Source organism: Babylonia areolata, chromosome 4 (genome assembly GCF_041734735.1).
Source record: "Babylonia areolata isolate BAREFJ2019XMU chromosome 4, ASM4173473v1, whole genome shotgun sequence".
NCBI classification, from domain to species: Eukaryota; Metazoa; Mollusca; class Gastropoda; order Neogastropoda; family Buccinidae; genus Babylonia; species Babylonia areolata.
The window spans coordinates 14,250,380-14,267,983 of NC_134879.1; the positions used below are offsets into that span (position 1 = coordinate 14,250,380).

General features: G+C 43.3%; 1 protein-coding gene across 1 annotated transcript in view; it reads left to right on the forward strand.

Moving 5' to 3' along the window:
* Positions 1-7,177, forward strand: part of LOC143280881 (acid phosphatase type 7-like) — a 37,578-nt gene extending 30,401 nt beyond the window's left edge. The window contains exons 10-12 of the mRNA XM_076585627.1: positions 1,451-1,522; positions 3,102-3,239; positions 5,164-7,177. Coding sequence (XP_076441742.1) covers positions 1,451-1,522; positions 3,102-3,239; positions 5,164-5,232 — 279 coding nt within the window. The 3' untranslated portion in view covers positions 5,233-7,177. The remainder of the gene's footprint in view (positions 1-1,450; positions 1,523-3,101; positions 3,240-5,163) is intronic.
* The last annotated feature ends 10,427 nt before the right edge of the window (positions 7,178-17,604 follow it).

The window sequence follows — 17,604 nt, forward strand, 5'->3', positions numbered from 1 at the left end:
TACCTTGTGTGTGTGTGTTCCTTTTCTTGAGGTCATATATGTCTCTTTTAAAAGTAGCGTGTTTGGTTCGCAAAAGTACGGTGTACAAGAACTAACTTGGATGTCACGATCTCAACCAGCTTTGTCTTTTGGAACCAAGAGTTTTGGAGAGAGAGAGAGAGAGAGAGAGAAAAGCCGAACTATGAGCAGGCTGTATACAATTAGGGAATGCAGTCCAGTCTTGAACACCTTGCAGCTGATGCTATGCGTGACCAGATATAAATAAATAAACCATGTCTGTCGTTTATAGCTTTCTGATGTTTTTAATAGGATAACTTTTTCTCTTTTATGTTATAAATCTATCTTAAAGCACACTTCGTTCTGACTACGGTTTTAATAGGATAGCTTTTTTCTCTTTTATGTTATAAATCTATCTTAAAGCACACTTCGTTCTGACTACGGTTTTAATAGGATAGCTTTTTCTCTTTTATGTTATAAATCTATCTTAAAGCACACTTCGTTCTGACTGTGGTTTTAATAGGATAGCTTTTTATCTTTTATGTTATAAATTTATCTTAAAGCACACTTCGTTCGGGTTACAGTTTTAATAGGATAACTTTTTCGCTTTATTTTTTTCCCCGATGAAAGTGGTTTTGACCAGAACACGAAACGAATGACATTTTACCTCTTCCTGTATGAAAATGATCGCCAGCTACATGTCAGTAATTCTAACCGTTCACATTTCACAGTGAACTTTAAAGGATGGTGGGATGGGGGTGGAGGGGAGGAGGGAAGTCTTCTATCTAAACTACATAGCGTAGTAATTACTAAGCACTGGTAACATCTAATCATGTGTTGTTCGTTTAATGCCTGGTGTTGGTGGTGATTGTGGTGGGGTGGTTGGTAAGTTGGTGGGGGGGAGGTGTTTAGTGTGTGTGTGTGTGTGTGTGTTGTGTTGTGTTGTGTTGTGTTGTGTTGTGTGTGCCCGTTCTACTAATCGATTATGTAAGACATTTGACAAAAATGTACATGACACTCTTTTTTTTTTTTACTCTGGATGACCCGTCATCAGTCCGTACCTGCCATATTATCTCTGCTGGACAACAGTGAAACTGGTGAGACTGGAGCCATGCCGGAGAGAGAGACAGAGAGAGAGAGAGGGGGGGGGGAGAAAGAGTGAATGAATAAATGAATGAATGAATGAATGAATGAATCTTTATTTTCAAGCAGTGAAGATATTAGCACTTTGCCCGACTTACACATCTGCCGTTGTTCAAAGAGACACACAGACATTATACACATATATATGTTGTTATACTCAATACATGCATAATGTACAAGTAAGAGAGACAGACAGACAGACAGACAGAGAGGGACAGACAGACAGAGAGAGACACACACACAGAGAATCACATGCAGTGACAATGAGGTGACTGTGACACGGTTCTGTGTGTCTCCCTTGTGTGGCCAGATGTACAACGGAAGCACGGCAGAGCCCTACACCAACCCCGGTGCCCCCGTCCACATCATCACGGGATCCGCGGTAAGGCCTGCATCGCTGGCACCCTGTGTACACTGTTGGCACTGCTGCTTCTCTTGTTGCTGCTGTCGTTGCTGCTGCTGCTGCTGCTGCTCTTTCTGTTGGTGCTCATTGTCCTAAAACAGGTGAATAGCGCATGCCTTCTTTGAGGCCCGTTGCCAACTGAAGCCAGCGGAAGTGTTCAATCAGCCATTTTGTTACTCGTGTCAGTATAGCGCGAAGCAGTAACTTCGTATAATTATGTAGCCGAGAGTTCAGCTCGCGGCGTTAGTTAAGCTGACATTCCTGTGTGTGCGCCTCCATAGCAAGTTTGCGCTACATGTCACTGCACTGTTTTCCTGTGATAACTTTGGTAAATAAATCATTTACAGATATCAGTCAAGACACAACATTTAGCTTGTCGTGAGAACAAGCATAACACGATTTCATCGAAGAATCACGGTTACAGTTCAGAAACTACCACTAGTTAGCAAACAACTTCTCAACGGACTGACGGCCGATACGAGTAACAATATGGCGTCCAGTTGGCTTTAGCTTTCCTGGCCAATGTATTTATAGAGCAGTGGTTAATGCTGATGCACATTATCATCACCAGCGGCAATAGCGCATTGTGTCTTCCCAAGATAGTGTCCTTCCCCTGCCCCCTCCCCCTTTTTTTTTTTGTTTTTTTGTTGTTGTTGTTTGTTGTTTGGTTTTTTGTTGTTGTTGTTTGTTTGTTTGTTCGTTCCGGTTTCTCAAGTTTAGAGTCATTATGCTTGCGTGTGATTGATTAGTGAGAAAGCGCTTTGATTTGTCTCTGCACAAGATTCAGCGCTATAATATGAATACTAATTATTACTGTTATTATTGTTGTTATCATTATTATTATATACGATTGATTCGGAATATGCTTCGTTGTTGTTGTTTTTTCCCCCTTTTCATAGAGATTGCTTTGTATGACAGAAGATACTATGAATAGTGTTTTCGAGTCCTTGGTGATTCTCTCTGTACTCTGTCAGTTTCTGAATTTGGTTCTGATTTTTGAATCAAGGTACAGTCTCATAGTGTGCATTTCCTTTTCGAATTTTCCATTTCAAAGAACCCAGTTGGCTGTCGCACGGGCTGACAATAACTTGGGTAACTTTCGCCCTGAGTGTTTCAAGAGCCGGGCCCAATAGCCGAGTGGTTAAAGCGTTGGACTTTCAATATGAGGGTCCCGGGTTCGAATCTCGGTGACGGCGCCTGGTGGGGAAAGGGTGGAATTTTTTTCCGATCTCCCAGGTCAACATATGTGCAGACCTGCTAGTGCTTGAACCCCCTTCATGTGTACACGCAAGCAGAAAATCAAATACGCATGTTAAAGATCCTGTAATCCATGTCAGCGTTCGGTGGGTTATGAAAACAATAACATACCGAGTATGCACACCCCCGAAAGTGGAGTATGGCTGCCTACATGGCGGGGTAAAAACGGTCATGCACGTAAAAGCCCACTCGTGTACATACGAGTGAACGTGAGATTTGCAGCCCACGAACGCAGAAGAAGAAGGAGTGTTTCAAGAAAGGGTTGTTCTATCTTTACTTTTTTTTTCTCTCTCCCGCTCAGGGATGCCAAGAGAAGCACGACTATTTCAAGAACAACACCGCCCCTTGGTCTGCCTTCCGCTCAGATGACTACGGCTACACCCGTATGACCATCAACAACGCCACCCACCTCTACATGGAGCAGGTGTCTGTTGAACAGGTGGGCGAGGCAAGGGAAAGTGGGGCGAGGGGATCGGGGACAGGTGGGGGTGAAGGAATGCTTTTTTTTTTTTTTTTTTTTTTTTTTTTTTTTAGAAGCAGAGTTAGTTAACTCACTCAGTACGGCCAGTCCTCTCTTCTCCTCTACACAGACCCCTCGGATGTCCAGTGGGTGTCTGAATGACCCAACCTTTAGCTTCCGTCGTCAGAATTGTGGTATTTGTCACATTCACCTTTTCAGTATAAGAGCCTTCCGCTTGCAATATTTTGATGATGGTAATTGGGGTGAAACGCTGTTAACGTCGTCTATTTTGCCGTTCGTATGGAGAGAGTTAATTAAGGTAGTAGACGATTGAACTGAGCAGAATGTTGCTGATCCAGAAACTGGTGAATATGCAGTTGAATCAATTTTTCATTTGTGAATGTAAAAAGCAGTAAAGGGGACTGGGTATTTGGCTGTTTTCGTCGTTTTTAGCAATAAAGGTACGTGTGAATTTGTTTCTTTTTCCTTGTTTGTTTTTCTCTTTGAAATGAAAGAAAGCATAGAGGCAAGAAAAGCTTTGGAGCACAAATAAGTTGGTTTTTGTGACAATGTATGACCGAAGTACAAAAAGTACAAAAACTACTGTTTCTTCGTATGTGTTGATTTCCTGTTAAGTGGGTGGACAAAGACTTGCAGATAACTGCAGACCTTTTCGCTAGCTTCTTTATTCCTTAATTTTCTCCATACGAACGGCGAAAGAGACGACGTTAACAGCGTTTCACCCCAATTACCATCATCAAAATATTGCAAGCGGAAGGCTCTTATACTGAAGAGGTGAATATTGACAAAGAATACCACAATTCCGACGACGAAAGCTAAAGGTTGGGTCATTCAGACACCCACTGGACATCCGAGGGCTCTGTGTAGAAGAGAAGAGAGGACAGGCCGTACTGAGTGAGTTAAATAAGTAAAAATAATGCCGGACTTCACAAAGGACTTCAGTTTCACTGATCTTCACTGACAATTTGCATGTCACTTCGCCCTTCCAAAAGGCCTGCAGTGAACTGGGATCGTGACTTTCGATCGCTGACTGATCATCCGAGAACTGATTGCTGATGACCAAATTAAACTGATCCTGTGTGCATACGTGGTGTTTGATATGACTATCAGGTACAGGTTCGTTTTGAATCTGTGTGCGTCCACTTCTCTCTCACTATGTAGAGGCATCTTGTAACGTACGGTACGGTTCGTTTTGAATCTGTGTGCGTCCACTTCTCTCTCACTATGTAGAGGCATCGTGTAAAGTATGGTGTCACAGACTGCATAACGAATGTGACGTGTATCGTATCCAAGTCAGTCAGACAGACAGAACGTAAAGACATCTATCAGGTAACGTCCACAGAAACTAACACATCTATCTGGTAACGTCCACAGAAATAACACATCTGTCTATCTGGTAACGTCCACAGGAACTAACACATCTATCTGGTAACGTCCACAGGAACTAACACATCTATCTGGTAACGTCCACAGAAACTAACACATCTATCTGGTAACGCCCACAGAAACTAACACATCTATCTGGTAACGTCCACAGAAACTAACACATCTATCTGGTAACGTCCACAGGAACTAACACATCTATCTGGTAACGTCCACAGAAACTAACACATCTATCTGGTAACGCCCACAGGAACTACTAACACTTATCTGCATGTTGAACGGCTGAGGTAAGACAGAAAGTAAAGACATCTATCTGGTAACGTTCACAGAAACTAACAAAAAAAAAAGGTCTGCAGTTATATGCTCGTTGAATGGCTGAGTTATACATCTAAACAGCATGTAGCTCTCTGTGACTTACAGTTGAGGATTGCGCTACAGAAACGTTTCACTGTCGTGTACACCTTGCCTACAGATTGGTTGTGCTTGTTCTTTGCTTCAGGATGGCAAGATCATCGACAGTTTCTGGCTGAAGAAAGACCACCATGGCGCCTACCCTCCTCGTGCCTAGGCCCGCAGTGCCATGGAGAACTGAGCTGCCGGTACCAGCGTAGCTCAGCTGAAGCCGGATGCAATGAAAGACGTCTACCGGCTGATTTTTGTGGAAGATGGGAACAGTGGACTGTAGTTGCTGGTGCTGTTTTGGCCAGGTCAGATCAGATTCTACCATTGTTCTACTAACGATATTAACTAGCTCGTAACTTTCACTAATCTTAACTCGGACCTTGACTAAACGTAACCTTGACTAACAGTGATCGTTCTTCATTCAATCGACACATCAGTCTTGAGCTTCCTTTCGCACTATCACTTCCAACATTACAGGCCAGTCTGGCTCAAATTATGAATCGGATTGGGTTTCAGTTACGCGCATTTTGTTTATTAACTCGCTGCACTCAACCGTGACATAGTACATTAAAGTTAGGGAATACGTTGTATCAATGGAACCCCAAACTGTGCCGCCGAATTCTATGAAAAAAAATATGCAAGACGCTGGAAAAGAGAATGCCAAATAACCATGGTCGATTGTTCCTTCCTATAATCATTTTCATGACTACATCACAAAGACAAGTTCAGAATAACTTCACATTTGACAATTCCTTTTTTCTTTTTTTTTAATACTTTTTTATGCCAGTTACAATTTTTTGCCAGAATTTTCTTCAAACTGAGCATTGTTTTGAATTCATTGGTTTAGGGACGTGATTACCTTTATCACAACAGTCTTGGCAGGTTGGGGAGGTTGTGTCTTTGGTTATGGTTAGTATGAACTGGGGTTTGTGCCAGGGTTTGGTGTTTCGGCATTATTCATTAATTCAACATGGGCTTTGTTCCGTGGTTAGGGTTTCAGCATTATTCAGTTATGCAGTCGGGGATTATTTCGGGGTGTGGGCTGTCAACATTAGTTGGTTGTTCATATCAAACTTGCCATTCAATATAGATTAGGGTTTGGGATCTGTTTGAATATTCAGTCAGATATCATCTTTTGTGAATCTACTACCCAAAGAAGTAATATATATATTTTTTGTTGTTGTTGTTGTTGTTTTTTGCGTCAGATCTCCAGTACAGGTAAAGTCTAGTCCGTCTTTGGGGTCATAGAAGTGAGACTGTATTGCTTCGATGGCATTAATTTGGAATGTTTTTTCACACTTAAGCGAACCAGTAATACATGCTAAGTTTGATCAGATTTAATGAGTAACCTATACTAATGGCATATCCTAGAGTTCGTACGTTCTCGTAGGTGTGTTTAACTGGGGGTTTTTTTTTGTTGATGTTGTTGTTTTTTTGTTGTTTTTTTTGTGTTAAATTTCCTTAACTTTATTTCAACATTAGTGAGACAATAATTCATATGGCATAGTGTTAATGGCAATGATCTTTTACATAATGAAATATACACTTAGCTGTTATTTGAAACGGGAAGACCTTACCAATAGGCTGCACTTCACATCATAGGTTTTCTTTTATTATACAAGTAACACGACACTTCAGATGATCAAAACCAACAACAACAACAACAACAACAAATCCATGGCTCTTCACGGCATGTTTTTCATGCTTTCTTAATATGTTTAAACACAAAAACTCACAAAAAGCCACTACAATACAATGAAAGAAACATCCAAACTATTTGGTCCACAGAAGTTTTACCTAGGATGAATGACGTAATGTTCAGAAAAATGTAAAGGTTGTGTAAAATGTCTCCTTGGTTTTTGCTGCGGTACGTATTACAGAAAGCTTTAAATCTCTCCTTCTCTCTCCCCCCCCCTCTCCCCGCCACTCTCTCTCTCTCTCTCTCTCTCTCTCTCTCTCTCATATATATATATATATATATACCTCTCTCTGTGCATGGCCGAATGTGTATATAAACACTGTGTAACAGTTCTGGCAAGTTTGCAGGTTTGCTTTTCATGCATTGTTTTGTTTTTCTTTATTTTTCACTAATGTATATTTTCATGATTGAATCTGTAACAACACATTGATTGTTTCTAACTTTGGTTGTATTTTATTCAATCGTATTAGATGAAAAAACGCAGTTGCATGCTATTTTTTTAAGCTTTATGTACAGTGTTGTTGTTATTTTTAAATTATCAATTGAAATTATATATTTTACATGAAATAAAGATGACAAAAGGAAGGGGTTTTTGTACTACCCTTCTCTCTCTCTCTCTCTCTCTCTCTCTCTCTCTCTCTCTCTCTCTCTCTCTCTCTCTCTCTATCTATCTCGATTTCACGCGCGCGCGCACACACGTGAAAATCAAAGTCGTGCAGTGTGCGTGGAGCAGGAATTTTGTTTTATGTCCCGTCACACATATCGGTGATTGAAGACATTTTGTTAATGTATTTATGAATACATTTGAGTATTATCGGTTAGAAGGGGCGGAAGATGTGAATGAATGGAAGGTTGCGGGGGGAAACTGGGCAAATGAGAGTGAAATGAGTGTGAAATTTGACCCAAAAAAAAAAAGAAAGAAAAAAAGTGCAGTGTGTGTGAGTGTGTGTGTGGGCGCGTGCGGTGTGTGTTTTGATTCAAAGTAATATTTATCAAATAAAAAAACAAACAAAAAAAAACAAAACAAAGTGATTGTAGATAAAAGCAAAATGCTCACCAAACTAACTGAAGCACAGAATGACCGGACAAAGTACCGAAACAAAATGTGTGTGGGCTTTAAATTGTTTGAGCCCTCGTTTTGATCAGTGTCTCATGCTTTGGAAAAGACTTTAGGGGGAGAAAAGGCTACTTTTCGCGCATGGTTTACTCTCTCCATACGAACGGCGAAAGAAAAGACGTTAACAGCGTTTCACCCCAATTACCACCATCAAAGGATTGCAAGTGGAAGGCTCTCATACTGAAGGGGTGAATGTTGACAAAGAATACCACAGTTCTGACGACGGAAGCTAAAGGTTGGGTCATTCAGACACCCACTGGACATCCGAGGGGTATGTGTAGAGGAGAAGAGAGGACTGGCCGTACTGAGTGATTTAAGCCATGTTGAATGCTCGGTTCCATTATCTACGCGTTTTGTAGTTCGGTTGTCCCAGAATAGTGTCAGGTATTGTGGAATGATTTTTTGTGTGCTGAGTTGTTTGGTTTTTGTTGTTGTTGTTGTTGTTTGTTTGTTTTTTGTTGGTTTTTTTTTTTAGGACTGCATCTGTGTTCTTGAATAATGTCGTGATAAGATATCCCAATGGAGTGATGGCCTAGAGGTAACACGGCCACATAGGAACTGCAAGAGAATCTGAGCGCGCTGGTTCGAATCACGGCTCAGCCGCCGATATTTTCTCTCCCTACACTAGACCTTGAGTGGTGGTCTGGACGCTGGTCATTCGGATGAGACGATAAACCGAGGTCCCGTGTGTAGCATGCACTTAACGCACGTAAAAGAACCCATAGCAACAAAAGGGTTGTTCCTGGCAAAATTCTGTAGAAAAATCCACTTCGATAGAAAAAACAAATAAAACTGCACGCAGGAAAGAATACAAAAAAATAGGTGGCGCTGTAGTATAGCGTATAGTGTTGTGGAGGTAACGTGGGTAACATATTATATCTGAGTCTTGATTCAAACGTCACACTGTTATCGGGAGGTAAAACGTAACACATTTTTTTTTTAGTATGATTCAAATACCACCATGTTATGGGGGGTTCGGGGGGTGGGGGGGGTCAAGGGGAGAGGGGGGCGTGTAACACACTTCTGGGCGGTGGTTTTGTATTCTTTACCAAATTGCTACATGAAATTTTTTTTTTTTTTAAACATAATATAAAGAACACAGTCGATGAGATTTAGATTAGAATCTGGAAGACATAAAGCTATCGTTCCAACCTTCCTTTCTCTGTCTAACAACAAAAGCAAAACGTAAAACGTACTAAACATTAGCTGTTTTACTTCCTCACAACAGCACATTATTGTAACAAACAAATGTTGTTTCATGTCAACGTGAATTCTTTTTCACCCATTTGTATGGGCATGTACGTTGAACATGCGCATCTTTTATAGCAGTGAAAAAGTTCAACGCCTATAAAACTTTATCACCGCGTGTGCGTCCGTGTATGTATGTATACCTATGTGCGCACGAGCGCATGCTCTCTCTCTCTCTTTCTCTCTCTCTCTCTCGCTCACACACATACACACACACACACACATATATATATATATATATATACATATATATATATATATATATAGAGAGAGAGAGAGAGATATATATATATATATATATATATATGTGTGTGTGTGTGTGTATGTATGTATGTGTGTATATATATATATATAACATAATCTCTTCTCTCTCTCTCTCTCTCGATCACACACACACACACACACACAAACAAACAAACACACCAGAACAAGCACAAACACACAGAAAAAGAAATCCTGCTATCGTTCTTATCTCTCCCAGAAGATTTATCCCAGGATTTTCCACGGAAATTTGATGGGAGCTTTTTTTCTCCTCTCCATTTCCGTCTTTTTTTTCTTCTCAAATTCCGCCTCTGCTGATAAAGACCTTGTGTCCAAACCTTCCTTTTGTCAGCGCTTTTTTTTTCCTTCCTTTCGGTTTTTGTTGTTGTTGATGTCGGCTAACACTGCTGGTTAGTTTGTTCGGTTACTGTCATTGGTTGGTTGTTGTAGGCAGAGCATCACACGTCTACAATACTGTGTATATATGAACATTGTGCACAAGAAGAAAAAAAAAACTCGGTCTGATGTTATATTGAAGAGGAAAATGGCAGGATGCTTGAGACGCTTTTCTGCCAATACCCTATTCGTAGGGGGCCAGGGTTCGATTCCCGCTCTCGCCATTTCTCCAAAAGTTTGTCAGGGAAATCAGACCGGGCATATAGTCTTTCGGAAGGGACGATAAACCGAAGTCCCGTGTGCAGCACGCACGGCGAAAGAGACGACGTTAACAGCGTTTCACCCCAATTACCATCATTGAAATATTGCAAGCGGAAGGCGCTTATACTGAAGAGGTGAATGTTGACAAAGAATACAACAGTTCTGACGATGGAAGCTAAAGGTTGGGTCATTGAGACACCCACTGGACATCCGAGGGGTCTGTGTAGAGGAGAAGAGAGGACTGGCCGTACTGAGTGAGTTAAAACAGAGTCCATAGCAACAAAAGTGTTGCCCTCTGACAAAATTCCGTAGAAGGAATCCACTCTGATAGGTACACATATATAGACCTATATGCATGCATGCACTCAAGGCCTGACTAGCATGCTGGTTTATGCTGCTGGTCAGGCGTCTGCCAAGTAGATATGGTGTATCGTATATGGATTTGACTGAACGCAATGTCAAAGCAAACTGCAGTAAAGATGAACATCATTGTGTCTTGCTTAACTCACTCAGTACGGCCAGTCCTCTCTTCTCCTCTACACAGACCCCTCGGATGTCCAGTGGGTGTCTGAATGACCCAACCTTTAGCTTCCGTCGTCAGAATTGTGGTATTCTTTGTCAACATTCACCTCTTCAGTATAAGAGCCTTCCGCTTGCAATATTTTGATGATGATAGTTGGGGTGAAACGCTGTTAGCGTCGTCTCTTTCGCCGTTCGTATGGAGAGAGTTAATAAGTTCAGTGCTGCCATGGGATGGGGTAATAGTACGCATTTTTAAAGCGAATTGTCGTATCAGCCATATCTCTTTGATTTACAGACTTCAAACTTTGCACAAACAGCCATGTTAATGTACTTACATGTGTACATTATTTCATGCAGATATATTCAGTAATTATTTAGAAACAAAAGATAGCACAAAAAAGAAAGAAAGAAAGAAAAAGAAACATACAAACAAAACGCAGTTGTCCACCTTGAACAATACATCTTGGAGCCGTGCTTTGGGATATATATATATATATATATATATATATATATATATATATATATATATATATATATATATATATGATAGTCAGTTGTGTCCGACTATGACCATCAGAACAGCAGAGGAGGCAACTGCTGTTCCGACTATTTGGGCTAGAATTTGATGATAGTGGAGAGTGTCTTGCCCAAGTTACATCCCCACTCTCTCGACCAAGAGGGTTTTAGGACAGTCGACGTTGGGATGGTTCCCAAAGGGCCAACTTGCCCACAAGGCTGCAGCACTAAGAGCCACTGCAATTTTGCCTCCTAGTTTGAGAGTCATAGTCCTTCACAAAAGACTAAGCTGTAAATGATTTCCCATTGACTTGAGAAATCATTGATAATACAGCTCTCACTTTGCTTTGGGGTATACTGCTGGTTCAAACGGTCATGCCATGCGTATGTCCCCCAGGTCAATGTTCCCCAAAATCTCCTTTGAAAGTTTCATCCAGCTCAAAGTTCCCCCAGGTCTATATTCCCCCAAATTTCCTTTTACCGTTACAGCCAGGTCAGATTTCCCCCAGGTCAAAATTACCCCAAATTTCCTTTTACCGTTTCAGCCAGGTCAGATTTCCCCCAGGTCAAAATTACCCCAAATTTCCTTTTACCGTTTCAGCCAGGTCAGATTTCCCCCAGGTCAAAATTACCCCAAAATTTCCTTTTACCCTTTCAGCCAGGTCAAATTTCCTCCAGGTCTATGTTCCCCAAAAATTTCCTTTTCCTGCATTCACGCACGCACCATCCCACCCCTACTCCCCTTTCCCCGCCACTCCCCACACACATAACACACTCACAAGTGTGGCATTAGTCAGTCACACGTCAAGTTTAGTAGAATAACACGTTGCAAGGGAACCACCACTAGTTCAGATTCTTGTTTTAACTCTCTCCATACGAACGGCGAAAGAGACGACTTTAACAGCGTTTCACCCCAATTACCATCATCTAAATATTGCAAGCGGAAGGCTCTTATATTGAAGACGTGAATGTTGACAAAGAATACCACAATTCTGACGACGGAAGCTAAAGGTTGGGTCATTGAGACACCCACTGGACATCCGAGGGGTCTGTGCAGAGGAGAAGAGAGGACTGGCCGTACTGAGTGAGTTAATCTTTGGTGTTCGCATGCGGACGATTGAAAAAAAGAAAAGAAAAAAAAAAGCAAAAAAAAAAAAAAGCGTCAATTCCTTGCCCCCAGACGCTCGCTTTGCATGACTGACAAATACCAGCCATTCCTTGACACAATAAAACGTGTCTCATCTGTCGTTTGAGATGTCATGAGAGTCTCAGTTTCAGTTCCAGTTTCAAGGAGTCATCATAGAGGTGTGGATTAATCCATTCACGCTATAATTCTTTTTTTTTTAAACACTACAACATCAAAACAGAAAAAAATGGGGGATCTATACCTGCCCTACGCTAAGACAAAATAAAGAAACAAAAATAGTGTGTACATACCTATGAGAGGATTTACACACGGTTCTCTTCAAAACGTCTGACGTGCGATCTAGGAACCCTTAACCTTATCATGCATTTGTCTCTGCGATGTCCCCATTTCAAAAAAAACTTCTTAGGGTATTGGGGGTTTTTTTGTTTGTTTTTTTATATACAAAGTATACTTCTTATTCCCCCCTCCCCCGTCCCCCCGTGCTATTGGGCGTAATGATAACGACACGTAGCGCTGTCGGGAGGTGCCCATATATAAGGTTGGGAGGGCCATGTCACAAGCCCAGTGGAGTCTACTGCTACTGTCCCCAGTTTTGTGGCCCTGTCCACGTGCAAAACGAAATTCACGATAGTTAGTTTTGCACAATGAGCTGATGCAAGTCTCTGTGTGTGTGTTGGGGGTGGGGGGTAAGGGGGGGGAGAGGGAAGGGTGGAACGGGTGTGATTGGTTCGCGAGAACAACATCATGTTTTCTAAACCAATCGGCTGTCAGTTTACAAGCTCAACACCAAAGCCAAGATCTTCCGCAAAAGTGACGAAGCGAGTGTGGGACGCCAGCAAGTGTGTGACTTCTCTGTAGTTTACAATGATTATTATTATTATTAATTAGGTGAATACACGTCAAATTTTTTCAATATGACTTGGTAAGTATGGTATCAAGGTGGATACCGAGAGTGGAAAGAACTGCCCTGTGTCTTAATGCCATTCGCCGTTGGTTGCGCTGAAGAGTAAAGGTAAGTTCATTTCGGGCCGTTGCACAGTGTCCGTCCGTTAATGAATGTCGTGCGTGCCTGACTTGTTTTTCAGCAGGATTTCCCGAAATGCTGTCATTATTTTGATGTCGAACACTCGTTAGGACTTCACCTTCCTCACCTTACCTCACCTCACCTCAGGCCCATAACTACAGAGTAGTGGTTGGGGGGCAACCTGAGGACCGCAGACGCAACCTCCCTTCTCCATCTGTCTCTGTCACTGCAGCCACCGGCAGCAGCTCACGTGTATGGAGTCAGGTCCATTGTTTGATGTTCTCATGCCAGTTCTTCCGCTGTCTTCCTCTTCTTCTCCCGCCCTCGATGGTGCCTTGCATGATTGTTTTGGACAGACAGGTGTGTCGAGTGTTGGGCCCAAACTATATTAACTTGCGTCTCTTCACAGTTGAAAGGAGAGGTTCCTGAGGTCCAGCAAGGTTCTTAATTCTGCTCCGTATATATCGCCTACCCTCCTGGCCAAATGCCTTCTCTCATGTCGAACACCTGTTGAACATAAGTTTCCACCTTCCCGTCTCCTAACCACACCCTCATGTCGAATAGTCTAAAGAAAGCCCCCTCTCTCCGCTCCTCTGGCCACCCACTCACCACCCCCTACCCCTTCGCCTTCCCCATGTGAACTGTCATCCAAGGGACTCGAGCCTCAAACCCCATTCCCCTCTTTGTGCCGAGCACTCTTCGGAAAGACATCTATCTCCCACTCCCCTCCCCTTTGTTCTATTGCAATCTATTACTCTTTTTGTCACAACAAACTCCTCTGTGTGAAATTCGGGCTGCTCTCCACAGGGAAAGCGCGTCGCTACACTGAGAACACCGCCTTTTTTCTCTTTTTTTTTTAAATAGTATTTTTCTGCCTGCAATTTTATTTATTTTCCTATCGAAGTGGCTTATCCCACTGAATTTTGCCAGGGACAAATCTTTTGTTGCCGTAGATTCTTTAACGTGCGCTGAGGGCATGCTGCACACGGGACCTCGGTTTATCGTCTCATCCGAATGACTAGCGTCTAGACCACCACTCAGGGTCTAGTGGAGGGGTAGAAAATACTGGCGACTGCGGGAATCGAACCAGTGCGCTCAGATTTTCTCGCTTTCCAGGCGGACGCGTTACCACCAGGCCGACACTCCACATCAGACGGGCGCAATAGCCGAGTGGTTAAAGCGTTGGACTTTCAATCTGAGGGTCCCGGCTTCGAACCTCGGTAACGGCGCCTGATGGGTAAAGGGTGGAGATTTTTCCGACCTCCCAGGTCAACATATGTGCAGACCTGCTTAGTGCCTGAACCCCCTTCGTGTGTATACGCAAGCAGAAGATAAAATACGTACGTTAAAGATCCTGTAATTCATGTAAGCGTTCGGTGGGTTATGGAAACAAGAACATACCCAGCATGCACACCCCCGAAAGCGGATTATGGCTGCCAACATGGCGGGGTAGAAAAAAAAAAAACCGTCATACACGAAAAAGCCCACTCGTGTATATATATATACGAGTGAACGTGGGAGTTGCAGCCCACGAACGCAGAAGAAGAAGACAGTCATCAGATTTCCCACCCCCCCACCCCCCTCGCCGCTCCCCTCCCCCCACACTCCCAAATCGAGTAGTTGTAGGAAAAAAATTCACCCCCCTCCCCCACCCCCTTTCCTCCTCGCACCGCCCCCACCCCCTACCCCATGTAGAACAGTGAGGGACTTGACCCTAACCCCTCCGTCCCCCCATGTCTTGCAGTCGTTGGAATGACTTCTTTCTCTCCGCACCCTCTCCCTCCACCTCATGTCGAGAAAACGTGCACCTCTACCCCCTGCCAAAAGCAGTAGCAGATTTATCCGTGCTTGTTTTTTTTTCAGTCATTGTTATTTACCAATCATTTATGAAGTGTTAAATCAAGAGTTCCAGGTGAACATTCACCACCAGAGACAGGAACTGGAACACCCTGAGCGACACTCTTGTTCGCTGGGTCGGCGGAGGAGTTTTAGCGTCTCCTCCCCCCCACCCCGTTCCTGCAACTCCACCACCACAGCCACCCCTTCCCCAATTAAAGAAAGTAGTAGGGCCATGGTTAAGGTTTCCTGCAGGATTCGGCATCATGCTAGGGGCCACTGAACGGTCCCTGGCTGGTTGGGTCACGTAGTTTATAGCGTATATCTTTTTTCTTCCTGCACGAGAAAAGGATCATCCTTTAGTTCCCTAGGTCTATGCTTCCCTTAACTGACTTTTTGTCGGGTCTACTTAGGTTTTCTGGTGTGTGTTTTTTCCCCAGGTCAGTGTAGGGGCCATGCTGTGGACCGTTGAATTGTGACTTAATTCTTAATTGTTTTTCTTACGCTTGTTTTGGTATTTTCGGCAGTTGATTCGTTGTTTTGAGTAGTCAGTTCGAAAATTGCAGTATTTGTGGGGTTCCTTGGCCCTCGGCTTGTCCGATACCCGCCTTCTTACAGTCTGTCGCAGGCGAGCATGGTTCCTGGGAGTGCGCGCGCGCGCACACACACACACACACACACACACACACACACACACACTACCACACACACACGCACGCACGCATACACACACACCCGCAGACACATGCGGGGGTTTTTTTAGTTTTTCTTTTTTTACAATTATTGTTCAAGCAGTGGCAGTATGGATATGGTCTCTTGAAATTGCACACGTCTGTGCAATGAGGACATAGACGTCTGGAAGACTGACCCATCTTTGAATTAGCTGTAGAGAGCGTCTTTGTACACAAAATACAAATATATCCAGAAATGTTAGGAAGAGATGACTCGCCTAGTTCAGCGACGAACCAAGCACGCTTCTAGAAGTCTTTCTATGCAATGAAAAATCGAGGTTGCTCTAAAGTAGAGGAACACACACACACACACACACACACACACACACACACACACGGGGTGAGGAGGGATTCCATACGTTCAAAACTCTGAAGACATAATGCTGAATCAATCTTGTAGCTCTAAGCTCAATTGATTTCATAGTCTTGTATGACCATGAGCTGGTCGGTGATAGAAAAAGGAGGATCTGTCATGAGGGTTGCAGTAATTACGTAGTTCGTTTCTCTTTGGCTTGTCTTTATTACCGTGTTCACGGTCCGTAATCGGTAAGCATAGTTCCCGGCGAGATCTTCCTACGTTTTTTCGCATCTGTAGCGAGATTCGGTGGATAGTGATTGAAGTTAGGGTTTCCCTGCAGGGTTCGGCATCATGAACGGTCCCTGGCTGGCCGGGTCACATAATCATAATTGTTATCCTTCTGTATACCTACGTTTGAAGTTGGTTTTTCCGACATCTTTTCTTTGTCGTTCATTGGTATTCGAGTAGTCAGTGCAAAAATTACAATACTTTGGTTCGTTTGCTCTGGGTTTGTCTGATTTCCGTCTTCTTACAGTCCTCCTCCAGAGAGCTTGGTTCCTTTGTTTACACACACACATACGCGCGTGTGCGCGCAGGCACGTACTCACGCACGCAAATTATCGAGTTCTTTTTAAAAAAAAAATTTTTTTTTTTTTTCATTTGTCAGCAACATTTCTGCGAAAGCTCTGGCAGTTTTTTCGATGGTCGGCCTTTATTTTTCTTTTTTTCTCAGTCGGCCAGTTTGTGAATCATTTGTGAAGCGTAAAACCAAACGTTCAAAGTGAATATAAACCACTAGTTTAACACTGAGTGACTCTCTTGTCCCCTGGGTCGGTGGAGTACTTAATATTGTCTATCCACCCCGTTTCTGCAACTCTACCACCACCCCTCCACAACAGCGTCTATCCACCCCGTTTCTGCAACTCTACCCCACCCCTCCACAACAGCGCCTATCCACCCCGTTTCTGCAACTCTACCACCACCCCTCCACAACAGCGTCTATCCACCCCGTTTCTGCAAATCTACCACCACCCCCTCCACAACAGCGTCTATCCACCCCGCCCCGTTTCTGCAACTCTACCACCACCCCTCCACAACAGCGTCTATCCACCCCGTTTCTGCAACTCTACCACCACCCCTCCACAACAACAACAAACGTTTGACAGGATTCTCGTCAGGGTTCCCTAGTGGATTCAGCATTATGCTTGGGGCCGCTGAAACGGTCCCTGGCTGGCCGGGTCACGTAGTCTATAGTGTTTGTTTTTTTTGTTTTTTTCTTTTTACTACACGTAAAAGGAGTCCTCAGCATGTTCCCCCTTGGCCTATGATCAGCCAGGTCTACGCTTCTCTGACTTGACTTTGTCAGGTCTGATTAGGGTTTTCTGGGTCTATGTTTTCCCAGGTCCCAGATCAGCGTAGGTGTCTTACGGGTTCCGCTGAACGCTCACTGGCTGGTTGGGTGTCTTCATTCATATTGTGTTT